The sequence below is a fragment of the Acanthochromis polyacanthus genome, chromosome 2 (assembly GCF_021347895.1).
Source record: "Acanthochromis polyacanthus isolate Apoly-LR-REF ecotype Palm Island chromosome 2, KAUST_Apoly_ChrSc, whole genome shotgun sequence".
Taxonomy (NCBI): domain Eukaryota; kingdom Metazoa; phylum Chordata; class Actinopteri; family Pomacentridae; genus Acanthochromis; species Acanthochromis polyacanthus.
In genome coordinates, this window is record NC_067114.1 from 23,545,187 (window position 1) to 23,573,136 (window position 27,950).

The following is a 27,950-nucleotide window of genomic DNA, read 5'->3' on the forward strand; positions in this document are numbered from 1 at the left end:
ATATGTAAGCCTCTCCTTTCACAAACCTTCCAGTGCCTGCTGCAGAGAAACATGCCCACAGTACAAACCGTCTAAGCTTCAGGACGGCTCCTCTTATTAGAAAGGATGTTATCCACTGAATGTGCCTTTTTTCTGTGAAAATGACTTACAAGCAGTACATTTAACATACAGGTGTATGCAACTGAAAATCATTTGTCATGATTACAATAACGGCAAGAGGGGTTCATTCTTACACAATCTGTTATTTTCTGTTTTAAATTTGTGCGTACAATAATATTTCATTGCTTTGTTTTCGCTTTGACACTGAATGGCTCTCTAGCAATCAATGAAAAAAATCATTACTCCTTTGTTCTTGTTGTTGCATCACAAAATGAAAAAGCAGGGTGGTGAACGCTTTATACAGGCAAATGTATTTTGTGTCAGGTCCTCCAGTGATATAAAATGTGAGAGAAGAGAATATAGTCAGATGCTCATAGACCCACTGGACTTTTAAAATCATGTTATTGCAGCGTTCTGTTTATCCACTTTTAGTTAGATATGTTATCTCCCGTAGGAGGGATTTTAATAGGAGGACACAATCTGTTAGGCTGTTTTAGATACAGAGGGTCAGCGATGTAAAGGGACTAAGTGGAATTGCATAAGAGGGAAATGAATAAACTTTTGTTCTCCTCTTTGCACGATTAGCAACTCAAAATCAGGAAGTCGTGATGCGTTCTGTTTTTGAGCAGCAGTGTTGCGGCTCAACTCCCTATGACTGCTCACTCCAACAGAGCCAAAAATGACTGTTTGGGAAAAGTGCCACTAAATTAAGCTATTACTCTCAATATATGAAGTTCTTTATAATTACAGTTAGGGACAGTTCCATACTCACTGCAAATGGGAATATCTTAATGAGAGATAATAGCAAAAACCAAATAGCATTCTGGCTATTATTTGTAATTGGGCAGCAGGCATTGATCTATGAATACAAAGTTATTAAGTACAGTAATTTAGCTATTTACTCCAGACTGGATTTTTCACAGAGATAATTAGTAATATGAGGTGATCTATTGAAGAAAAAGACTTCACAGGTTCACATAGAAGTTACTTTGTGTCATGTAATTGTGAAGAAAGCAGTGCTCTACTAAATTATTCCCACACCATTACAGTTCTGTGTTACACATGGCTTTAAAAATCAGGAACCATATAATCAATTATCCATATTCACGTGCATTCAGGCCATTGACTGTGCTTTAAATGCTCTAGCTACTCACTGATAACAAACCCATTTATATCTGCACATGAACAGCACAGTATGAACCAAACTGAGGTCATGTTGGATTCTCAGTAATCATGAGTCTCTTGTGGATGCAGGGTGACAAAGCCCTTTGTTAGTGTTTCAATTACAGGTCTCCAAACGGTAAAGAAAAAAAAAAGAATGAAGAAGAAGAGAAGTTTCCTCAGTTCAGAGAGCATGACAAACACTTGCATCAGTCTGTGGGAGGGAGCTGGAGCGACTGTGAGGAGGTGGAGTCAGATTTGAGGAACAAGAATTAGGGTGGAGTAAATATACAACCGTCTCAGCAAGGCAGCCAATCGGAGAAGTTGGCACAAAGGCCAAGAACTTACTGGAAAGGAAATGATTTTTTTCCTCCTGATATTTCTCTTTTAACCCTGTTGTAGAACATCGGTACATGTCTATGCAAATTGTGGAATAGTGCTTATGTAAAAACTTGGCAGAGTTGACTTACTGATATAAGCGTCACAACTTGATAAATATGTTGACTGCAGTCTTTTGCAAATCAGTGCCTTGCTCATGGGCCCTTGAGTGCTCCTCGGCTACGATGTTACCCTCCATGACCTCGTCCTTCTGTCACACGTCTGTGGGTAACATCAGCTTCTGGCACCACTCGCTGTGTTTAATGTGAGAAAAAGCACAGACATCTGTGAAAATGACCTCAGCTAATAATAGAGCTCTGAATTCCAATCAGACTGCAGGGAGAACAGCATTCGAGGAGAAAGCCCATCTCATTTCCTTTTGAAATCAAGTATCCGTTCTGCTCAAGTTCTTCTTCTACAGACATGCAGAGGAAGAACACTGTCTCTATAAGGAGTCAATGGAGCAGCTAAGAGAAATAACAAATACAGTTCTGGTCCAGAATGAGTGTCAAAATAAACAGAAGAAGCCCACATTGGTCATTTCTTTTCTGCTGACATGGATTTTAGAACACTTTGTCTCAGCTGTATTAGTGTTAGACTATTTGTCTTTTGTTTTTCCCTTTAAAAAATTCAATGGAGTTACTGTAAAGCCCGACCATATTATATATTAGGTCAGTGTGTCTGCAAATAAAAACATTAAGACATGATTTTGTGTATTCACTGACAATTTCTTAGCAGTGTTGAGTACAATTCAATAAACACATGTATTTCACTATTTAAAAAAATCATTTACAGTGTCCCAACTGAAAAAACAGAAAACATATTTACAGAAATTGTCTCAAGCATCAGACATCTTACAGTGTTAGTACAGAGTTTTCTTTTCTTTACAATGCGAAGAGTGATACTGAGGAAAATTACCAGCTGAATGGAGAGGATATCTCCAGCATCGCCAGCAAGGGAAACCACAAGTAGCTGCAGTTTTCTAGTGCAACACATCTGAAGTTTCAATAATTATCATGAACAAACATACACTGTTTGAGATTGTTATCTGCACATTTCCCAAAAATTCAACAACATGCTGCAGTAAGGGATGACAATTAAACCAGCTGATGTTTGAGACTACAGTAACTCTTATTTATTTATGCAACATATGAACTTTAAAAATGAACTTTCACTTTCTAACCTTTGATATGCGCTTCAAAAGGCCATGGCATCATTTATCTTGCCCAGAGGGAAATGTTTTTACAGTTGTGGGCTGCACTTCTGACTCAATGTAGGAAAAATAAAGTACATGCAAAATAACCGTTGGAATTATCCACATAACCAACAATCCGTTGGACATAAAAACACCTCAACAAATTCCATTTTGCATATTCATGCTTTCAGGACATAAATGTTACCTTCCAATTTGTCTTTTGCGTATGGCGGCACTATAAAAAGCTCTGTAGCCATGGTTACTATTTGACCCTCACTGATGCAGTTACCTTGCAATAAGGGAGGAGCAATATACAGCTCCAAGGTGACATGATGTTTGTGAAAGCACCGCTTCACAGGAAACCAAAGGTATCTATCAGCACAACAGAGTCTAACCACCAGTTTAGTCAAACCAACTACACAGACATAATTACTGGCTCCTCATCCACCTGCACAGCTCCATCTGCAGAATCTCAGCAGGAGACAGACGCACAATGATTAGGATTGATCTGATGGTTGTGTGGGTAGAGTCATCGCTGGTGTGATGAGGAAAACACTTCCTGCCTGTTAGCAGATGGGATGCAGACGTGTTGCACAGCGAGTTTGGGCAGGCAAACGTGCTAAGAACACAGTATCTCAGATCTTCAATCTGAGTGAAGCGGTGTGACGCAGAAGAGGGCACAAACCCGCCATGTCTCCAGAGCTTTGCTTCAGATGTAAAGAGAACCATCAGCAGGTCCCACATAACCAATCCCTATCAGAAGAACATCTATTAAAGTCCAAATGCCGAGGCCTCCAAAGCTGAAGAGTTTGCCTAGGCCCTCCCTCCACTGGCCCAGATAAAATCGATCTGCTCCGAAACCTCCAAGTGTAATGCTACAGAAGGAAGGAGCAGAAAGAGTAAGACATCATATTACAGCGTTTCCATCATCTAATCCTTTCATGATGACACAACTAACAAGTTTACCTGAGGGCTAATGCTGTTGACCATTTGTATCCACCAGTCCAGTTACAGAATAAACGTTTCTGAAAACGTCTTTTACCTACAAGAGAAAAAGACACAGTGTGGACATAGTACAGTGACCCTGATGATTACAGTATTACCAAAACAAATTAATAAAATAAAGTATTCTAACTAATTAGCTCGACTGAAAAAGCATTTCCACTGACAAATTTACAATGCATGTAGATGTTAAAAGGAAAAATTCAATACATTTTTGGTGAAATATCATGGTTTTCATTTGAGTTTCCACATTCTGTAATAACGCCCCTGAAGAAATCCTGTAACTCTAAATCCTGCTAACTAAAAGTTTCCTTTAAGACTATTTGGCTGCGAGGATAAGTATGATATGCCTGAACAGATTAAACATAATTATTGATTTTACTGCTCTTAATCACCCGATAGACTAAGAATTAGGTATTACAGAGCTCGTAGGAGAGAAAGGTAAACATCCTCTGACTACTGAAAAAATGGTACAAGCTGTAATCACTCTACACTGTGGTAGTACTGGCTCAGCATACATTTTGTTTGCATTTAGATGTGTATCAGCACAAAAAAATGCTGTTGTGCCTTATTGCTTCCCACACATGTTTACATGCACAGGAGACTAACTGGGTAGTTTTCTTTCCCAACCTTATTTCTTAGGCAGTTGGCAAAAAGGCATCCTCGGTCACTTAATTTCTGTGTTTACTTTCAGTGTGACTCAAGACAAACATGCAATATGAACAATGTAAAAACTGAACACTACAAGGAGCTTTTTTCCCCAGTGAAAAGTTAGCATGACCCACAGAACCAGAACAGTCACATTAATCAGAAATACGCCAAGAACACACTGGAGTAGGCTATCAGATCACTTTATCATCGAACGCAGAATAGTTTTTAAAATCTGAGTTTCATTCTTTCGCCCTTTTCGTGTCTTTGATTAAGACATAATTACTCCACATACGTTTAGATATCAAACAGGCTTTAGAGCAGAGCTTTTCTCATACCTAAGCAATGTACATGGTCTAACACATCACAGGTGGCGTTGTAGCGCTTGCGTGGGCAGGAGACTGTCATACAGTTGGTAGAGTTTGAACAGCGGTACTGGGACGGATCCAGCTGCCAGCAGAACTGACAGGTGATGGAGAGGGAGAAGTTGGTTTGCTGTTGTCCCGACTCTCCCTGCAATTACACAACAATAAATAATTCACCACACAGCAATTCCCAAATTGAAACTAATCGTCCTTTAAACAACTGATTCAAAACAAGGTACAATTTTTTTATAACTCAAAGCACAAATCTCACTCCAGCTTTATGCAGCACAGATTTATCACAAGAAGAAATGCTACTCACTATACAGTGAACTCCTTTTTTGGGTTTACAGTTGAAGGAAGCTGGTTTGCCGTAGGTGCAGTTGTGCTGATAATTGCATTGAATGCAATCAGCTGGCAGGCGACTACACAAACCTCCACTGGGACATTTGAAAGTGTAGCTCCCGTTATCTTCAGGAGGCACTGCAAAACATCCAAAAGAGTTACAGAGTTAATGCAGCATAGCCAAACTTTGACGCAAGTTACTTTTACACTTTTATGCCTGGGGTCCTTATTGGGTGTGCCAACAGGCTTATGATTGCATCCCTTTGAATCTCGTGTCAAACTGGGACAACACAGCTGTGGGAGGTAAATGACTAACAGTCTGTCCTCAAAGAAGGCAGAGCAACAAAGAGTCACTGGGCCAAGCCATTACTTCCTGATTGCTCCATTATGTGTGCCCACTGGACAGCAAAAGCAAACTGTTGCTGCTCTGTTGAAAAGTAATTAACTCCACAAAGTCTGGTCAACACAAGAGCAAGATTTTCTTTTTTGTGAAACACAAAAAGAAACAGAAAAAAAAAATCATTTTTGAAATATACACAGAAGATGTAGTTGAACATTCATCAGTCCACTATGAAACAGATATTATTTTTCTGATCCTGCTGGTGGGATATAATCTAGACAAATAAAGTTTAATCTTTCCCTGCATTTTGTGAAAGTTATTGGAAAACACAAGCTGTATATTACAATTTTCACATTTATTTATAAAATTTGCAAATAATATCTGTGACTATATACAAGGAAACTATTTCCAAAGCACATGCTTCTGTAAGAAAATGCTCTGAAGGTAAAATCACATGAACAATTTAAAATAATTCAATCTGTTAAAGGTCACAAATCAACATGTTGTTAAACAGAAACTTCGGTCACCCACTCCTTTCAATACTGTCTTGGTAGAAATCTGAAGTATGTCTTGTTGACATATGCTAGCTGTGTCCTAACAACATTTATCGGTCACCTAATTCTATTACTGATTATTCTGATTAAGTTCTAACATCTGAGAATTTTAGCTTCTCGAGAGTGAAGAATTGCTGCTTTTGTTTTGTTCCCTGATCTGTCTTATTGCATGTGCAATGTTTTTTAATGGATGCAATGTGGGTGGAAGCCCGTCTAAATTTCCTACATTGTGGGACAGTAAAGTGAATCTTACATCTTTGCCTTGAAACTTTTTTTTGGACTGCTGATCCATGTCATTCAAGGATGCTACTGGGATTTAGGGCACTCTAATTCCAAACAATTATGTCTTCTTCAGTTTTGTTCCAAACAACTAACTGAATTATGATATTCAGGGTTCTTGATGATGAAAATAATCAATAATAACATGTTATCTTTGTGAAACACTGCATGATCAGTGCTGGCTTTACCTGAGGCAGCAGCAGGAACCACTGGGCTGGTGATAACAGGACCATGCTGGGCATCTCTGGTGTATGGAGGGTCCTGGCCAACATGAGGAGAACTCAGGTATCCTGACAAGGAAAAAAGATAACCAAAATAATTCATAACCTGAGTCCGACTCAGTCTTCTGTCGTAAACAGTTAAAAAACATGGTAAGTACATTACATATTGTACTGTGTGGAAAGAGGTTTTGACCAAAAATACCTACATTTACTCAGTTCACATGTTACGAGAAAGACTATATTTTATGACTGGATAGAAATTAGAAGCTTAGTACACGAGACAATAATCAAAAATCAAAAATCAGATCTCAGGTACTGTTTTGCTATAACTTTAGCGAGCTGCTCCACTGAGGCATCAGCTAGCTGAGAACACTTCTTCCAAATTACCACCAACACTTGGCCGTTAGTTGTCGCTGACTGTAAATTAATTATCATATTTTACGAAATTACCAGAAGATGTTTGGTGTATTTTATAAGCAGTTGTTCAATCAGAACTCCTATTGCATGTCAAGTTGTTATTGCTAACTAGCTATGTCAATGGGTCGACCAACGTCAAGTTAGCTTGCTAGCTAACCATTTAATGCTAACTCAGTAGGAGAAAGCTAACGTTAGCCGACAACGACAAATAACCCGACTGTAAGTTAACCTGGCACACAGGCTAAACGGTAACTGTCCCTCTACACATACCGTTAACACACTGTAACACCAGGTCCATGAACAATACAATAATTATCCCGTAGCTTTTAAAGCAGCGTCCTCGGTCCGGTCTCCACATCTGACAGTTGGTAGCCATTGTTGCTGCAAAACGAAGCTGCATTCACGTCATGTAGGAAAATCCAGCGTTAGCAATCCTTAGGTAGTTTGTAAACACTGGCGTCTCCCATAGTACAGGCATGAAGTGGTCGTGACAACACATCACTCAAAAGCTTTTTATAAGCTAATGTGAAGTTTATTTTTTTAAATATGAGGTTATTAGTTGCGAATTCCCTCTCAAATACAGTAAAAAAGGTAACAGAACCATGTGATCTTTAACTTCCCACACCAACCATATATTATACCCACAAAACATACTGTTATATAAATATGATTGAACATGCATATTTATGCTGTCTTATGTCAACACATTTTTTTTGCACATGTCATCTAAGCCAACCTTCTGCAAGCACCAGAGAACTCATGTGGAAAGAGGGACTATGAGAGGAATAAATTTTACAGCCTGACACTATGGTATGTTCCTGATTTGATCTGTCGTTACACGTTTAGTGAGTCTGTGCTGTACATTGCACAAGAGTTATAAAATACAGCTGGAAATTGAGTTATTGTCAACTTTTAACCTTGACACGTCACTGCAAATTGCTCAACATCATGTCATTGCTTAGAAATGAATAAACTGATTAGGGAGGAAAAATCCTGGAGGGCTGCACATCACTACTACAATATATTATGACATCTACTAGTTTTATTTAAAAAAAAAAAAAACACACAACAAGCTCCTCTGTTGCAAAAGTAGTGAAAAAAAACATGCACACTCACATTTGGCAAATGCTTTTTATTTCTGAGATTTCCCATGGTGGCAAACCTTTATCTGTGCCACATTTACATTCGGATTTCACTACGACAATGATCCCTCTTTTTTTGCCTTTAATCATCAAACAACTTTCCTTCAGATAGATCACCTTAACAGACTAACCATTTGACCCACACCATGTACAAAATCTTTTCCACCCTTCACAATGATCACTTGGGCATTTCCCAAGTTCTTTGCTAGCTTCATTCATTTCATAACATTTACTTAGAATTTCAGTTCAATCTATTCTGGGCAGCCCAGTTACTCTGACTGATTTCTATGTAGTGCACTTTCTGATAACCATCATTATATGCGTCATCATTTGTCCCTTTACTGCTCATCTGACTGCATTCCTCAGATTGAGGTATTGAAATGCAAGACTCTGCTTTGTTCTTTGTGTTGCTCAGAACTCCTCCTCTGCACTTCGACAGCGTGACTGTTTGAGCAGGGTCAGGCGTGCCATCACCTCGGACACCGACAGTTCTCCGTGGATTTTGTTGTCCCTCGTGCGCACATTGACGCTGTTAGTCATCTTCTCCTTCTCTCCGACCACTGCCAAGACACAAGACAACAGCTCGACATGGGCCAAGTAACGCCACACACAAACACACACAGCTACCCTAACACAGTCTCTGCTCTGTGCCTCTGAATTCAACAATAGTGGCCGGTGAGCCAGCTTGAAGGTCCATTTCTCGTACAATAAACAGTTAAGGTTTATTTTGACTCTAACATTCTCATGGTGAGTCTACTGACAGCAGTGCAGTGAAACAGACCACAGCAGTTAACGTTTTAGCCTGTTTACTACAAGTATTCTACACTTTACCTTCCTTCTGATCCTTTTGAAACCACAACTGCAAATCTGCAAGGCTTCCAAATCAAAAGTAATATATCATTTATATTGTATTTGATGACCTGATAGCAACAGTATCAAACTTGCTTTAGTTCATGTGCCTCACTGATGTCATTTTACTTAAGCATAAGTTATAGTTTGGTGTGTTCCTTCAAATTTAAATCCACTGAAACCACTGTTTACTTTCTTCGTTTCATTGTGGTGACAATAAAAGATAGACCACTTAAATTTAGTGGATTATCCAATCAGCAAGGGAGGAATCATTTTAACAGTCAGAAAAAGAAAATAAAGCTGTCTTTTAAACAGTATAAATATTGTGGGACTAACTGATTAAATATACAACAGTGTACAAACTTTCAGGCATATTTGATGTTTAGATTCTAATCCATTATGCAAATTGTCCAAATTTGTGCCTCAGCACGACAAAACCCCCAAACAAACAGTGCGACTTACAAAGACCTATCTTCCCTGACAAGAAGAACAAGAAGTCCCTGCAGCAGATGGTGTTGCCCCCACAGAGCCCTGATCTGAACGTCATGGAGTCAGTTGAAGATTACATGAAGAGACAGAAGCTACTGAGGCTGCCTAAATCCAGAGAAGAGCTGTGGCAAGTTCTCCAAGATGCTTGGAACAAACTGCCTGCCAAACAGCTTGGAAAAACTGCAAGTCTACCAAGGAGAACTGATATTGTGCTAAATATAACGGCTGCTTCAAGAAATACCAATACTAAATACTGAAATGCTGTTTGTTTTTGTTGACTGCAATTTGTAAAACATTTATTTCTAGATTAATAAGTAAAACACAGCATAATTTTTGAAAGTTGTCACGGTAAAACCTTTTTCTAAAACCTTGGCATGTCAATTTGATTTCACAAGGGGAAGTACATTTTCTCACCAAGAATGAAGTTATATTGGGCCAGCTGAGCGTTTCGGATTTTCTTGTTCAGAAGACAACTGGAGTCCATGTCAGCCTCTGCCATGAAACCAGCTTCTGAAAACTGCTTGCACACCTGAAAGATAGAAATACAGTTCATTAAAACATAGTATGTTTCACAAGCATTTTACACCTGGAAAAGTTCGATGTGATGGTATTAAAATGTAGTCAAGATGTGGAAGATATACCTTCTTGGCGTAATTCTCACAGGAGGGGTTGACAGGCACTAACATCACCTGACGTGGTGAGAGCCACAGAGGCCTGATGGAGAGCCAGACAGCCTATTATAATCTCAATGCACTTGCGCAAAGATAGAAAGATTAACGTCCATTTTCTCCACCCAAAAAAACTGACTTTCTGTGTGAACTCTTTATGGTGAGGGGAAGTTAAAATTATTAGAGATGTTACTGCAGCGGATTGTGGCGTTAAAAGAAAATGGCATGTCATTCACAACCATCCTAAAACCGGATACTATCACAAAAACAACTCAGATAATGACAAAGACCACCTGATTTATCACACAAAAGACAGGTCAAAACAGTAGGTCATATTCAGCGTCAGACATCGTGAGTAATATGCAATTTTGAATTGAAGCTACCAAATGACAGAGCAGCAGAAAGAATCTCACCATTTCCCTGCATAGTTCTCTGTGAGAATGGCAATCATCCTTTCCACCGAGCCCAAGATGGCACGATGGATGATGACTGGTCGGGCTTTGTCATCTCCATCCTTTCTGTCATCACAGCGGAAATAAGAAAAAGAAAAATGACACCTCTCTGCTACATGTAAACAAAACCTATCTGACTACTTATATTAGTTCAATTAAAATTCTATTTGTATAGTGCTGCTTCATTAAAAAAAAAAAGCAAAGTTTTTTCATTTATAATAAAAATGCTTTGTTATTGACACTTCACTCACACCTGTGTCAACCTAGTGGCTCAAAATATATTTGTTTGTCACCTAATCACTGTCGACTTTTATCAGTCCTCCCTTTTCCTACAGGCAACACAGGGTCAATTGAACCAATGCAAAATCTATAAATACAATTACTCATGTATTGTCTGCTGTCTGTTGACATATAGACGGTTTTCCCATGCTGTGTTTATTAAGTGAAATTCTTGAGACAATAACCACCACCTGCTCACTGAATGCAAATTTGCATACAACTCTTCACCAATTAAACAATACGACTCCATAGAGCACAGCGTGCAAGCTGAGAGATCTTATCCAGAGGGGGGGCTTAGCATCTAATCCTTGGTGCAGTAAAGCATACAGACTCAGCAGTGTGTCAATGTTTAGATTAGGTGACTCACCCAACAAAGGTCAGGTTGAAGCGAATAGGCAGCTGGAAGTCCAGCTGAATGGTTGCACACTGGTGGTAGCGTCCAATAGCGTCTTTGATCTTAATGTCGATCTGCAATGGCCGACAAATAATTAGTCATTTTCCAGACCTCAAAGAATCAAACTGATTATATCTTTGTTAGAAGAAAAAAAAAAAAAAGAAAAATTCTAACCTTGGGGCCATAAAAAGCACCGTCTCCAGGGTTGAGTTTCCATGGTTCCCCGAACTCATTCAGGCTGTTTTCCAGTTGCTGTCAAAGATGAGGCACAGGTTAACATGTAATTTAAATCTAAAATATGAAAGGCTATTACTGTGAAGCAGACCAAGTCCTAGTGAAGTGCACAATTAAGTTCAGAAAACGTCATTCCAGTCGCACTCTGCACTGCCTAATGCACTTTTATATTTGCATTTCAAGTGATGCCCTTACGCAACTTACAAGTGGATAAAAGTAACAGAAAAATCAAGTCAGACAAATGAGTTGTTTGTTTTATTGACCACACACCGCCTACATAAATTCAAAAGACTTCACAATGACTCACAGACCTGATACTACAGCGTGATCACATCAGGGAACCAGTTCTATCATCCACATCCATCAGTGTCAAGATGGGCATTTATCTGCTGAAATCTAAGGTGTGCCAAAGTCCCTGCAGCGTCTTTAACAAAATCAGATCTTAGCTGAATATGCGGAGAGTAGCTAGAGTTAATTTTTACATCTTAAACTGTGACAAAGTTCACCTTCTCAGCCTGGTTCCACACAGCAATATCCCCCAGATACTTGTCTGGACGAGTGGAGAGATGAAGTTGGAAGGAGAATCCAAACACATCGTAAACACAGCGGAGGAAGTCCAGACAACCTTTCATCTCCGATTCGATCTGCAAAGGAAAACAAATGAGTCACAATTTAGGAAATGACTCATAATAAGCAGGTACTTGTTTTTACAGAAACATTTTTCACATGAAAAAACCTGAAAGCAAAAGTCATCATCCCACAGAAATGTTAGAAACCACCGATGTTTTTCACCTGATCCATCGTGCAGAAAATGTGAGCGTCATCCTGCTGGAAGCGCCGAACTCTGGTCAGCCCAGTTAGTGTTCCTGACAGCTCATTTCTGTGGAGGACCCCGAAATCTGCCAGCCTCAGGGGAAGCTCTCGCCATGAACGAGGCCTGTGGCCGAACATCAGACTACAGCACACACAGAGTAGAAAATCAAATGACTGTGACACGCATAAAATGCTCTGTGTGCAGTTTGACATACAACCATTGGGATACACAATATTTTCGATCTGAGAGCTCTAAATTTACCAGTGCCCAGGGCAGTTCATTGGCTTCAGAGCAAAGATGTCATCTTCAACAGGGAAGGAGAACATGTTTTCACTGTAGTGCTGCCAGTGGCCAGATGTCTCCCACAGTTTGCTGTTATAGATGTTGGGGGAGGCTACTTCCTGAAAGCCTCTTCTCCAGTACTCATCCTACAAAAACAACAAAACCACATAAGCTAAACAGTTGGACTGCACAGGTGCCTCAGTGAGCTGAATTCAATCGTGACTTCTGGCATGAAACTTCAAGCCACTGCAATGAAAATAGTATCTTTTGGGTTTTATTTATTCATTTGTTGCCCTTCAGCAACATATTCAGCAGCTTGTTGAGCTGTTTAGCAGCCAGCAGGAGAAGACTGGTGTAACAGGAAGGATTTCTGTGGATATGTGAAACTGAATATCGAACAAGACGGTGGTGAAAAATGATAACGCGTCCTCAGTCAGTTTTTACTAAATGAGTATTATTATTTAGCTAAATGACAAATGTATGCACTTACTCCAAAAACCATGTCTCTTTAGTCACTATTCAACAGTTATAAATATGAGCATGGTTCTTTGCACAGCAAGTTCTCAGTCTTGAATGTTCCTGCAATATGTTGTAGTATGTTAATCTATTTTTTTTCCTTTCACGACTTAAGTGATGTGATAATGATCTTGCACTCTTTCTGTGCAGTGTGGTCTTTTTGGCTTGGTCTGGTTTGTGGGTGAGTGCCGTGAAATTCTTCAAGATGTCAACATGTATTTTCAAAAGCACCACAGAGTTTCTGTAGAGTCACTGGACTTGGCTAAGGAGTTATACAGTGGTCTGAAATCAAAAGTTTGAACTGCTAGAACAACCAGATGATTTCATTTTAAGTGAAATCCTCTGGTTGTTCTAGCAGTCAATCTAATTGCTCAATGCTAAGTGACACTGAGTGAATATTATGATTTGAAGAGGATGCATATTCATTTAATTCTTAATTTTACATTTTTAATGAATTGACATTACTTTGTATAAATCTTTTTTTTTTAATTTGACGATGATTCAAGGTCTCAGTCAGCCCTGCATATATGGACAGTGCAATTCTACCCCATTCTTCTTTGCAAAACTGCTTAAGCTTTATTTTTGATTTTTTATATTTTTAATTATACGCCGATCATGAGTAAACAGTCCTTTTCAAGTCCAGAAACAAATTCTCTTTTGGATTGAGGTCTGAGGTTTGAGCTCCGACTCGACTTCTCGAGCACATTCACCTTGTTTTCTTCAAACCATTTCTGCATAACTTTGGCTGTATGCTTCAGATCATTGTCTTGCAGGAAAAGAAAGCTTCTCCCAAATCACAGTTCTCTTGCAGACTATATCAGATCATCCTCCAGGATTTTACTATGCTTTGCTGCATTCACTGTACTCTTTCCAGAAGCAGGTGTCCTTCTACTACAATCCACTGAGACACATTCACTGCACTAAGATGGCCATATTTTCACTAATTGTGGGCCTTGTGCACCAGATGGCTGCAGCTGTGTTGAATTAGGTAAATCACTTCAAAAGGAGTGAATACCTGCAATCATTTATTTAATTTTTTTTTTAAATTAATCAGCACTACTTGGTAGAGATCCGTTTTCACTGTTGAAATGAAAGAGTTCTTTTGTGAGTTTATGTTAAAAAAAAAAAAGACAGATTTCACTCACAGCTTATCTTTGAGCTTCTTGGTGATTGCAAAAGTCAGTAGTTAGTGATCTGCATACCAATGAGCTGGCAATCACTACCAATACACTAGAAATGGTAAGCACAGCCTGAGCCTCATGGGCTTAGACTGAAAATGATTTATAAGCGTTCTTGTGTTGGAAAATCCCTGGAGTATTTTTTTTTTTCAGAACTACAAATGTTACATAGATGCTGGCGAAATGCTTTATGGATTTTGTTCTAAAATAAAGTGCAGCTGACACTGACAGAGCTTAATGGAGAACCCAAAATAATCATTTTTGAAACGGTAGCAAAACAGTCAATATAACTTGTATTATAACAAATTATTTCACAATTACCAACCAAAGCTTATGGAGGTAACAATTCTGAAAAACACAGTTACAATATAATGAACAAATGGGATATAATTAAGCAGACTGTGGATGGGAGGCAATTCATTAAACACAATAGTCAAAAATATGCAATGATGATTCGAGTATTGACCTTAAAACCCATTCTTCACATCCCTTGAGCTCTATTATTAGCTATTAGAATGATATGATGTAGATGCAACATTAATAGTATTTTGATTTGCGGTTAGGATAAATGTAGAGAACAAATAATTTTAAGAAAAAAAACACTAGAGGATCATTATCTGAAGGCCTCTGTAGCTCAAGACACACTGGACACGCTTCATTTTCTGTCTTAAATCAACTGAAAAGTCATCACTCCTACCCTGATGAACTCTGTGAGGGTGTTGTAGATGTAAGCTCCACGTGGCATAAAGAAACAACTGCCTGGACTGAGATCATGGAAGAAGAACAGCTCCTGATCCTGTGAAGCACACAAATACCACTTTTTAATGACTTCACATATCCTCGTTATCTGCAGGTACAGCCAAGAAGAAACTTCTTCACACACACCACAGGAGTTATCTACCAGTGACAGTGTGATGACAGACTGAACGAAAGAGACAGGTCTGGTGTATCCTCACAGCCGGAGAGGAGAACTAACTTTTCTTAAAAGACTGAGGACAGATCTTATTCATTAAGGGAACCAGTATTAAATCCAACAGAATTATTAATCTAACAAAGCCTTCAAGTTTGCAATGTGTTTCCATTACATCAATCACAGAGCAATAAACATAATAATGCAACTTACCATCTCAGAAACATTTTTTCAGTCTTGCATATGTGTAGCTTTCATGTAGTTTCATCGAATTGACTGGTAACGGACCTCATTATTCTGTTAGTGGATTTTTGAAATAATTTTTTTGTCTTGCGTTTAATCTCACATTAATTTTGTATTCCAAGTTTTTTTCTCTTACTTGTTTGCTACAAAGCACTTCAAATTGCACTTTGTGTATAAACTGTACCACACACAAGTGAAATTATTAATGTTCTGATTAGAAATCGAAAATTCAAGTAAAGCGAAGTGATGGATTAGGGGTTTGACACATGCAGTTCTTTTTTTATACACACACATTTCACCTCCTCACTTCAGTACTACTGAGTTTCAAAAACTGGCAGGCAACAAGAGGTTTTCAAATTGCAGAGGTTCCATTAATGAAAAGGGGCGTCTTGGTAAAATGCCACAGAGCACCATCTTTAACACAACATGCCACTGATGTCACCTCACTATGACAATACTATCTTGACTGTCAAGTTTAATATGGAACGGTGTTGTAATGAGTGCTACCGTCTGTCTCTCCCAGGCTGGGAAACCAGCTGGGGTGCTCAGATGACTCAGACATTCTGAATGTGCTTTTAAGAAGAAACACAGTGCCCTCAGCTGGTAGATCGTGGCAACAGGCGATTTGGTGCAAAACAGCAATGGCTATAATGTCAAAAGCCACAATGTAAATACTGGATGCTGTTGTAAAATGATCAAAAACTGCCAAATTTGTTTAGTAATTAAGTTCTGCTTACTGGATTATATTACTAAACATCGCCTATACAGCCGGTGGAATAAAAAGTATTTAGTTTCTATGGTGCTGTCAGTTGTATCCATCTTTACAGCTAATGTTGGCCTAAAGACTGTGGTCTTGGTCCAGGCTCATTTCAACCACATCTATAAAACCGCTGACAGACTCAAGAGGAAAAGCTTCTACAAAAACCTCAAAGGAGATGTGTCAACCATCACATTATCCAATTTCAAATTTAACGTGTCTTTGAACTGGGTTTCAGTCTCTAGTTTTAGGCCTAAACCAGCTGAAACATGATTGCCGACAGTGACTCACTTTGCCAATCTTGCGATGGTCTCTGTTCTTGGCCTCCTCCTGAAAACGTTCCCACTCCTTCAGCATCTTTGAGTCTGGGAATGAAATCCCATAGATCCTTTGTAGAGTCTCCATGTCGGAGCGGCCCTCCCAGTAAGTGGAGGAGTTCTGTTGACAGAGCAGAAAACAACACTCACACAAGCTAGCACAAGATTCCCTTTACAGACGATATTAGTATTATGAGAGCTTGTGGACTGGGACAACGACAATAAAAAAAAAAAATCATATTGGACAGTGTGTATTTTCGAAATACCTTATAAATCTTCATGGCTTTGATCTTGCCTGTGTGTCTGACATGAGGACCTCTGCACAGGTCAATCAAAGGACCACATCTATCAAAGAATCATGAGTTACAACAGTTAGCATTACAAAGCTAAAGACTGCATAAAATTATTTCATGTATTTAATGTTTCTTTCCATACCCACAGCACTAACCGAATTACATAAAAGTAACCAACTTACCTGTAGACTGTAGTTGTGGGGGTGGTGACTTTCTCGTTCAGAATGCGGCATTTGAATTTGTTGTACTGGAAGGTACAGACACCTTGGGTTAGCGGTTTTCTCCTCGTTTGCACAGGAAACAGTGCAAACAAGACTAGACCAATTTCAATATACTAGCCAGTATCAGTTGGTTTGAGAATATTTTTTGTCATCACCAAAAAAGTTACAGAAAGTGTAACAGGATTATAGGACATAGTTCAAAATGGAATAAAACAAATTGGACAGCTCCGATGTCAAAGACGGTCCATTATTTGCACAAAGGTTCCAAGGCAGGGAGTGAATATCTGTTGCAGTCTTTATCTCACCTTGAACATCTTCAGCAGTGTCTCCTTGCTGATCTCAAGCCTCTCAAAGGGCTGTTTTTCCTTCACTACAGTCTTACACAAAGCCTCGAGGTCCCCAAACTCAGCGCTGGATACTCCCCTGGAAAGAATACACATGTTCAGATCACTACAGTGACCAAAGACCAGTGCTGTCCTGACATTTGCAGTAGCCAAATCATTGTTAAAAATGATAATCCTGTGGTTTTCAGTTAAACAAAGCAGAACTGGCAACATCAAATTCAAAAAGAAGTGAAATACATGCCAAAAATTCAAATGTATAAACTGCTATTAAATCTGCAGATTTCTTGGAGAAGAACTCATCTGTGAACATTATAATGTCTTCTAATAAAGTAACACAGACATGAAAATCACTTTCTCACTTCTGTCCATCCAGGAACATGTCATAGTAGAAGCCATTCTCTATTGGGGGTCCATAACACAGGCAACCTCCATAAAAGCGCTCCATTGCTTCCCCCAGGATGTGAGCGCTGGAGTGCCAATACACCTAGGAACAAGAAGAACATGCGTTTAATTATTTCTTTTAAAAAAAAAAGTAGTCCAGTCTCGGTGAAGGTAGTATGTTGTTTGAATGCTGTGGCAATTTTATACCTATGGTAGGACTGTACCGCACTGAAGAAATTAGAAAATGCAATTTAGATGGACTGCAATCTCTGCACAGTTTTAAGAGCAATCTTTGAAAATATTAACAGAAGTTCTATGTACTCACAGCCTGAGCGTCCTCATCATCAAAACACAAGATCTCAAGAGAGCAGTCCTTCTCCAGAGGTCTGTCCAGGTCCCAAAGCGCCCCGTTCACACGAGAAATCACAGCATTGTCGGCCAGACCCTGGCTGAAGGAACAAGCACAGCACAGAAAGCTCAAAAAATGTTGTGTCCAACTATGTGTGAGGATTACTAAAATCTACATAAAAACCAGATTAAGAACAGTATTGAGGAAAGTCACAAAGAAACAGACAATTTGGTGCTTAAAAAGTAAATAATTAATTATACTGGTCAGATGTGCTGACATTAATTGATGGTGCAATTGCAGATTGACCAAGTGCATGTCAAATCAGCTGTGTAAGTATTGACCTGATATCACAAGCCAGCTGATACGGTGTGGTGACCCAAGCTTTGCCCGCCACCTTCTGCCCATCTGGCAGCTCCACAGTAATTGGTTTGCTGTCTGCAGCTTTCTTTGCCAGCAGAGCATCACTCTCTCTCTTCAGCTGCTCGTAGAGGCTGAGGCGGTCTGCAACGTATCCAGGCCAGGGATTCAGCTACAGAAAGAAAAAAAAAAAAAAAAAAAAACACCGTAATCAATGTCAGGGATTTAAACACCAACAATATTTCTCTTTCTTGTGAAAGAAATTGGGTCATTCCATAGAAAATCAACCAAATCTGAAAAACAAAACAACAATCTGATCCCCCTTGGAATCAGGTGATTAAAAATTTTTTTTAGTATAATTAATGAAACCAAGCAACATTCACTTTCATATTATCAACATTTTTAGTCACAGATCCTCAAACTACATAGAGGTAAGTTGAAATTCTGCACTCTTTGATTTACCTTTATTGAAGATTGCCACATAACATTTTTAGAGATAGAACAGTACATTTGAAAGCTGCTACCAAATCAATTTTACATCCACTCCAGTTGTCAAGATCTAAAGTCAAAATCGTGTTTTCATTCAGCACCATTTTTCCCCCCAATGACTAACATTTAACATAAGATATATCATGATTTCATTAGCAATATTGCACCAGTGTAATTGTAGCACAAAATATAGAAATAAACATTTGTATCCTGGATGTGTTTTCTAATAATTCACTGAAGAAAAGCCTTAAAAAGTGCATTTTGGGTAAACTTTCAAGGTTCATATCACCATGTGGGAAATGTGGTTTGTCACAATGAGTTATAACAAATGAAATTCCTAGATTTATTCCTATATTTTAAAACAGGGCTCATATTCTGGACAAATTTCTGCTGTGTCAAAACAATTCCATTTTCAACAGATTTAACTGACATCCCTAAAAAAAAAAAAAAAAATCACATGGCTATCTTTTGTACTTATGAAGTACTCAAAAATGATGGATAAAATAACTTGAAATTAAAAGGACAAGATTTCAACCCACCCCTATGCACTTAGATCCAATAACTCAGAAAATGTCTATAGTATGAAGGGCACGTTTTGTATAGCGTCCTTTAATAATAATCGTAAGTCATTGAACAAACAAATCAGCTAATTCTGAGGGGTCAGGTCAGAGGCACAGACTGATTTTTTTTTTTCCCCTTTCATTTTAACTGTTCCTACTAAATTCACTGATTCTTGTAATGAGCACCGCACTTTAACCCTCCTGTCGTCCTTCAGGTCAAATTGACCCGTTTTAAATTTTTAAAAATGTGGGGGGAAAATTTTTTTTTTTTTTTACAGTGAAAACTTCCACATTTTCAAAATTTGTTTAGGAAAATTTTAAATATTTTTGGTGGAACAAAACAAATTTAAAAAAAAATGTTTAAGAATATTCAGAAAAAAAAAATCAACCAAAATCCAGTGAATTTCACTGTCAAATTTGGGGATTTTTTTTTTTTTAAATAAAACTGCTGAGGGAAATTTTTCAGGAATTTTCTTCCTGAAGATTTTGCAAATTTTTATAAATTTGAGGAAATTTTTCTGAATTTTTGGATTTTTTTCAGACAAGGCAACAACATTTTTTGGTGAGGACAACACGAGGGTTAAACCTTTGCAATAACTACTGACCATGCTTGTCGATGACCTCTGCTAATGTAATGAAACTGTTTTTATGTTTGTCTGGAGTTTTTTGCATGTACCCCATGCCTGTAGCCAGTAGCACTGCTGTCTAAGACAAATTTCCTGAAAGGGACAATAAAGTTTATCAATCAATCAATCAATCAATATGGAATAAGCCAACCTAAATGTGACATCTTTATCGATGCTGGTACAGAGAGTGAACAGAACAACCTTAAGGTCCTAAATCACCTCTTTCACTCCTGCAGCTGCTTGTCCTTTATCCTGCTTCTTCTCCTTCTTGCTCTTATCAGCTGCTTTTGTACTGGGGGTTTCCACCTGTTAAAGAGACAGCAGTGTTTATTTAGACTTACAATGGGCTCTTATCACATTACTAACGTGTTCAGTGTCCTGACTGCTGACATACGTAGTGACACTGAGTGAAGCAGCTATTTCTGGAGATGGGCTGCTGTAGCCGCTCATGCAGCTCCATGGACAGAGGCCCGCTGCTCACAACAGTGAAGCTCTACTGTTACTCATATTACCAAAAAATCGTTTAATCTGGCTAAAATTCACTGGTCCAGTCTTTATGTTTACCCTATTATCATTTCCGTTGTGTATCTGCTGTGGTTTGCTGTTGTTTCTTTCCGGAGCTTTGCCACACTTGCCCCCCTGCTGCCTCCCGCCCTGCGTCTCCTCCAGCTGCAGCTCCGCCTGCAGACCCCGCCGGAGGTGCAGCAGTCGGTACCGGAGCTTCTCATTCTCCGTCCGAAGACTCTCCAGCTCCGGGGACACGATCGTAACATCGGCAGCGTCCAGACCTCGGCTTAGCCCATCCCGCAGACCGGAGATTTCCCTGGTAAGGAGTCTAATCTGCTCCTCCTGAGCGGCTAAACGTGCAGCCAAGCACTCCGCCATCTTTAAAGAGTAGCTGACCAATGACAGCGACCCTCTGCTGCCTCTACAAAGTAAAAGCCTCGGCACCAAATTAAACACATACATAGAGGTAAATAATAAACTCCACAAATTTAACACTTTCACTCTTTTTTGCTTAACTATCAGATTTTTGACTCCAGAAATTTGCTGTCTGCTAATCATGGCTGATTCTGTCTCATTCTCATGTTGGATTATGCGTGATGTTCTAAAGTCGTATCGGTTTATCAGCATTACTTTACTTGTTCTGCTTCCCATTGTGTGGCTAGAGAAGACAATTAGGTTCAAATTCCAAATGTCAGCAAACTGTTTTGCAGCAAACATTAAACATCAGGCATAATATTGTTGTAACGTAGTGAAAATGTATAAATCATGTAGCAGAAATGTAGTCTCACACAGGAAGAGAAAATAAGATGTGGTGTGACAGAATGGCATGGCTGTACCAAGAAACAGAATATGTAAAATAAGTAGCCTCACTCAACATACGTAGAAACCACACCTTGTGCTTAAAATTGCACTTGTTTGTCAGGGACACAATTCAGATACTGACAGGCCACCTGAGAGACTTTTATCAAGAATATTTAAGGTTGAATCAACATAAATTCATCAAATCTACTGTACGTATCAGTCTCATAAACAAAAGTTGTGATCTCTGATTTCATTAATCTCCAGTTTCCAAAAAAGAAATGCACAGTTGAGCCGATGATAATTGCACACAAATATTTATGAACTAATACTACGAACAATAAAAATGTCTGAAGACCTTTAAAAAAATTACCACAATTCGGTGCACAAACGGTGCCCATTCTCGTACCAGAAACCTGTTGGTAGAAGTATTTTTCAAAACTGAAGTAGTTTTATTTCATAACAAATTTGACTAAATCCATGATCATTTCATTAAGGGTTGGGTGTACAATTTCTGTGCCGTAAATAAAAAATATTCTGGCTTCCAAAACACCATCATAGGTATTTTTAGGGATAATATTTGTATATATAAATTGTTCAGTTTAAGAAGAAATTGTGAGAAGGACACAAGCCTATCACATTTGCCTGAAAGCACAACAAACCCAACATGTTTGGTCATTATGTTTCTTCACTTGGCCAACAGCAACTATGGACAGCAGTGACTGAAGTGGAAAGCAAGTAAAAGCACAATTTCAAACGCATAACCTGCTCTAACTAATTATCAAAATATACTATCTTCTCATTTGGAAATTACTCAGTTGTGACTTGTTTCTTCCAACCCCCTTCATCGCCAGGAGAAATAAGGAGCAAAACAATAAATCAGTCAAAGACAAATGATCTTGTCCAGTTTGAGGCGAAAAAGCAAAACAAAGCAGAAAGACAGGAAAAGCTGTTTTACTGTTTGCTTCTTGGGGGGTTTCTCCCTAACAACCTCATGGAGCAATAAGTTGGCAAATAAAAGAAGGGACAAATCAATGAGAAGCTGGATTTTTGATGCAGATCTTAGAAGTGAGACAACTGAGAAAAGAAAAATACAGAGTTGAGATACAGAGCGCAAATGGCAGTGTTTTTCGAGGGCTATGGAATGTAGACCTTTTTTTTTTTCCAAAAAATATAAATTTAACACATCGTCAGTTTGCCTTTGTCTGTCAGATGTTTTGTTACTGGAAAAGAGAATCAAATCTGACCACAGACACGAGAACCTTCATCATCACCACCTCATGTTCAAATGTGTTTGTCTGAACTCATTTTAAATCACATTTAAAACTTAATAACATGAAAGTGGACATTGTTGTCCCGTTAAACTGAAAGTGTTTCCCGTTAAACTCAAAGCCATCTATGCACAAAGTTCAGTTATAAAGTTTAACATCAATTGGTTACTTTCATTCATTGTCATTTTATTTCTGAATCTGTTCATATTGTTTGCCACAATATTATCCAGACCTCCACCAGCTATTTAAGCTGTCTGCCAGTTTTTATTGAAGAGGTTCAACCAGCAGCAAAAGTTTCAGTCAACATTAAAATCAATGCAAGTAAAAGCATGTGGAAGAATGCAGAAAAAGAATGTAACAATAAAATAACAAAACAAAACAAAACAAATGTAACATAAAATAAAACAAATGTAACAAAATAACAAAACAAAACAAATGTAACAATAAAATAACAAAACAAAACAAATGAAACAAAATAACAAAGCAAAACTAGCTTAAGTAAAACAACAAAACAAAACAAATGTAACAAAATAACAAAACAAATGGCACAACTAAAATAACAAAACAAAGCTAACATAATAACAAGTAAAATAACAAAACAAGACAAATGTAACAACATAACAAAGTAAAACTAACAAAAGTAATGCGACAACAAAATGAAGTAAAACCATAAAGTAAAACAAACAAAACAACTAACACAAAGTAAAACTAATGAAACAAGTAAAACAAAGTAACATAGCAACAAAATAATGTAAAACCATAAAGTAAAACTAATTTAACTAATGTAACAAAATACAAGTTACATTAGTTAGCTTAAATTAGTCCTCAATAGAGGGATGCCAGCAGCAGCAAAGAGTCTTCTTGATTCTGCTGAAGAAACTTTGGATTCTCTTCAGTAGTTTTTCAGGACGACCAGAGGAAGCACCAACTGAGGAGTTGATGTCTCTATCTCCATCAGAAGGCCAGAAAACTACATCTTCATCAATCGAACTCAGATCTCCTTCAAAAACAGCTGGGTTTTCATGGCTGGAGCTGAAAATGGACATCAAAGAGACACCGCCTCCTTTTGGATACATCTGGATTTGGAAACAGAGTAAGACCAAGTGATCAGCTCTCACCTCTCAGTGACTGAGTAATACCTGCTACTGATTCACTTCATCCTCAAACAACACAGCAGAAAATACTTACATTGGCCAGGTCTTCCAGAGAGCTGGGCAGGTCACTGGAACTATGATCAAGTTGATCAAAATAGCGGGAAACTGAATCTCTGTCATTGGAACATGGATCTTCTCCATCAGAAGACCAAACAGATGTATCATAATGACTGGAACAGAGATCTTGTCCGTCAGAAGTCCTGGATACTGAGTCTTCCTCCCTGGACCTGAAAATGGACATCAAAGAGACAGAGGTCTATGAGCTCCAGGAAATTCTGTCAGACTCGTCTGAGGAACTGTCTTCATAGAAGTCAAATGGCTTGACTACTAGGACGACTGCTCTGTCAGACTCCTCTGAAGAACAATCTTCACCGTAGTCAGATAGTTTGACTGCTATGACCAACTGATCAGATTACCTGGTGGCTGTAGTGGTGTTATAAAACCCAAAGTCTAGTTCCCAGTCAGGCTCCTCCACTGGACACAGACCCCTGTTAGACTGGGAGGGGGCCAGGCTGGATGAAGGGTGAAAAACAAATACATGAACCAGTCAGTCAGCTATTAAAGACATCAGTTTATCATTTGTTCTGTACTAGTGCGAACATCACAGTCACTTACTAGTTTACTCTGCTGTGAGAGAGCTTGGTCAGGGGGCTCATGGTGGTGAGTGGCTGCTGCACAGCTTCACAAGGGGAGAGTTTGGGATCCCCATCAGGACGCAGCATCTTTTTAAAAAGATTCTCAATGGCCACTCTGACCTCCCTTTCAACACTGTCTCCTTTTGGATACATCTGGATTTGGAAACAGAGTAAGACCAAGTGATCAGCTCTCACCACTCAGTGACTGGGTAATACCTGCTACTGATTCACTTCATCCTCAAACAACACAGCAGAAAATACTTACATTGGCCAGGTCTTCCAGAGAGCTGGACAGCTCCGTCATGCTGTTACGTTTCTCTGCTCTCATGTTTTTTGCTGCTGTGTTTTCTTCGAATGTCTGAAGGACCAAAACATACATGACAACTGTTTTAGAAGAGTTCTGATGACATATTGTGATGGAGCAGTCAAAAACCTGAGCAGGGAAATATGATGAAAAGGAGTCCAAAGACCTACCTCTTGCTCAGCGTGGACAATAAAATCGATGCCTTTTCTGAGGACGATCACAGCTCCTGTCCCTGTGTTTAGTAAAACAGCAGAAATTAAAAAGATATCTCTGATCAAATAAGTGTGAAAATCAACACTGGCCTCAAGTAGCGAACACTGATAAGGTTTATAGCAGAATTTTCTAAAAAAAATGATCTTTTACTGTTCTCAAAGCCTGGACAGAACGTGACACAGAGCTGATCTGTCCAGTGTTACATTTAAGGAACAGTTTAACAGTTAGATTTTCAGTTTTATACATTTTGCTGACAGAGCAGATACACTGACTTTGTCTTTGTTGAGTTGGTCTTACCTGATGCCATGTTGGTCGAAGTTCTCCGTTTGCTTCTGTGCTATTTGAAAGTGAACCGTCAAAGTTGTGCTGTCAAGTAAAATTAAATGTTGCTCCTTCAGTCTTTGAGTGCTGATGCTGGAATGATCCCTGATGCATTGGAGATGTTTTTTTATGCTGCCACCTCATGTGACATCTGGAATGTCATTTGGAACCGTTGCATTGTTTGAAAAAAAACAAGCAGTTCAAATAAGTGAATTCAGCACCTTATAGTGTGAAGAATAATGTTTCTCTGTACATCTGTAGTTTTACAATATCTACAGAATAATTACAGTCAAAGCAGTACACAGTCCACAACAGATGATGTGTATGTTCAGTTTTATTTTTTGTCAAACACATGTCTGTGAGCAAAGTGTAAAACAAAATGTCCTTCCTCCTGGACCTCACTGCAGTATAGGACAGACATTTAAAGAAAACAAGTTCAAAAAACAACATACCTGAGTTCACCCTTAAATGCAGATTTGGGGTAGTTAGTCACCCACCACTGTATAATATCCTGTGATTTATTTAATTCACTTTATTAGTGACTCATCTCCCCATTAGTCCTCAAATTATTTGTCATTAACAATGTTTTGCTGTCAAAATGCTGAACATGACAAAAGCGTCTTCCTTTCATCTAACAAGTGCATGTTACAAGATTCGTGACATGTTTTTTGTTGTTCTTTTTTATTTTTCATCATGACCATTAGAAACTTTAAGTTCTTCACAAATCCTCCCTTACTTTTACCTCTGACTGCATCAAACACCTTTTGGGCACGTCTGCACAGCAAATTTTGGCTTTTGGAATAAACTCCCTGTGAGTCAAAAACAACTCAATTTTAGTGTACATGCGTGACCATCGCATAGACTCCAGAGAGAGTAAAAGTAACTTTTTTTTTTTTAGTTGATCTTGAACCCCTTTTTCTGAGTTAAAATTTTACTCTTCAGGTGTTTAAGTTCTAATCTAATATAGAGTATATGTAACACTAAAATTGAGTTAATTTAAATAATAACTCATTCACAGTGTTAGAAGGAACACTTACAATGTATTTAATTCAACCCTTTTTTAGAGTTGAATACTTCTTCGGAATTCTATATTATTTATATATTTTATGGAAAAATTAATGCTGTGCCATGTACTGTTTACAACAGATTTTTTTTTATTTAGAGCAACAACTTCACATTCACAGACCTGCTGCAGACACAGGTATAATTACAGACCACCTTCAAGGTCATGACAGTGCAGCTTAAGTTGCATAAAACAGTCCATAAAATATACACTGCATTAAATATCATAACAATGAAAACATAGCAGTGTCTGGTCATTGCAACATTGTTTAACATGAGGTAAACCACTGAATTTACCTCTCAGTTGAAGTAAATGAAACATCTCCACATGGATCCCATTCTGATAAATCAGATGATACAATTTTCTGATACAACATAAAATTGGGAATCACATCCATAAGACATCTGGCCATCAAAACACTTGAAATGTCTGAAATGACCCCTATCCTTAAACATAAACTTCCTCGGCACATGCTGACTCACTTGAAAAGCATGGAAATGGTCATGAAAAAAAAAGTTTCATGTTCAATCAAAACAAAAACAACTTTATCATTGTGCAAAATGATTGAGGCTATTTTGCTGAAAAGTGGTGAGTTTTCCTCAGTACTTGTGCAAACAAAGAGTCCAACACGATACTCAACTCAACAACATTTTACCCACTTTGTGAGATAGACAGTGGCTTGTGGATCAACATTAAGATATGCTTTTACATCTTCTGTAAATTCTAGAGTTTCAAGTGAACACACTTTGACTGGACCAGACTCGACTGATTTTGAATCCAAGCATTCCCAATGATATGCTACTGCAACTACTACTTGTTAAGCAGCCTTGCTCTCAGCTCTTTGATTCTTGGAGTTTCTTCAGTATTTCCTATGTCAATTTTGTACACAGTTGTCTGCAAAAAATCTGTACAGGCTGGACAGAGAATCATCGTACTTCAAACTGAAGACAAAGGAGACTTAAATAACTCATCAAAAGCCCCCAAGGACGTACCTGACTGACAAGGTACAAGCTTTTTGTCCAAGACAATGTAAAAGGTGAAAACCTGTGTCTTTGAAGGCCCTGAGGCAAGAAGATACGGCTGAGGGCCCCCTTCAGTCGTCATCAGATGATCCTCAAGGCTTTGACATGACTGAAACACAATAAAAATATCAGCTTATAAATATTTTGCTTATAAAATGTTAAATTCACAGCAGTATTTCGGATGAAATAGTGTTATTCAAACCTTTTGAAATTTCACCAGATGATCTGTTGCCTCGGTGTGAATGTGAGTGTGAGTGTTCGTCTGTGTATGTAGCCCTGCGACAGACTGGCGACCTGTCCTGGGTGTCCCCTGCCTTCGCCCGAGTCAGCTGGGATAGGCTCCAGCTCCCCCCGCGACCCTAATGAGGATAAAGCGGTGTATAGAGGATGGATGGATGGATGGATCTGTTGCCTCTTCAATGCTGATTTTCTTGGCCCGTTTTCTTCCAGTCGGTTGTGGTGTGAGAAGATGAAGCAGGACAAGAATAGACGACATATCACTGTCCCACTCTGGAAA

The 27,950-nt window shown here is 38.6% G+C and overlaps 2 protein-coding genes across 2 annotated transcripts; both read right to left on the reverse strand.

Annotated features, from left to right (window-relative positions):
- Nucleotides 1–2,345: 2,345 nt before the first annotated feature.
- On the reverse strand, nt 2,346–7,425 carry tm2d3 (TM2 domain containing 3). The gene is made up of 6 exons (XM_022199289.2): nt 7,272–7,425; nt 6,552–6,653; nt 5,168–5,328; nt 4,822–4,996; nt 3,800–3,875; nt 2,346–3,708 (listed from the first exon to the last, which is right to left on the reverse strand). Exons 1-6 carry the CDS (start codon nt 7,399–7,401, stop codon nt 3,543–3,545), a joined length of 810 nt encoding a protein of 269 aa, XP_022054981.1. The 5' UTR covers nt 7,402–7,425; the 3' UTR covers nt 2,346–3,542.
- Nucleotides 7,426–8,118: 693 nt separating this feature from the next.
- Nucleotides 8,119–21,056, reverse strand: tars3 (threonyl-tRNA synthetase 3). Its single transcript, XM_022199415.2, has 19 exons — nt 20,710–21,056; nt 20,365–20,451; nt 18,455–18,642; nt 18,090–18,213; nt 17,743–17,867; nt 17,345–17,462; nt 17,001–17,065; nt 16,792–16,870; nt 16,500–16,646; nt 14,996–15,094; nt 12,584–12,750; nt 12,301–12,463; nt 12,015–12,152; nt 11,449–11,526; nt 11,248–11,348; nt 10,563–10,667; nt 10,123–10,195; nt 9,896–10,010; nt 8,119–8,703 (listed from the first exon to the last, which is right to left on the reverse strand). The coding sequence occupies exons 1-19, from the start codon at nt 21,028–21,030 to the stop codon at nt 8,555–8,557; spliced, it is 2,442 nt and encodes an 813-aa protein (XP_022055107.2). The 5' UTR covers nt 21,031–21,056; the 3' UTR covers nt 8,119–8,554.
- Between the last annotated feature and the right edge of the window lie 6,894 nt (nt 21,057–27,950).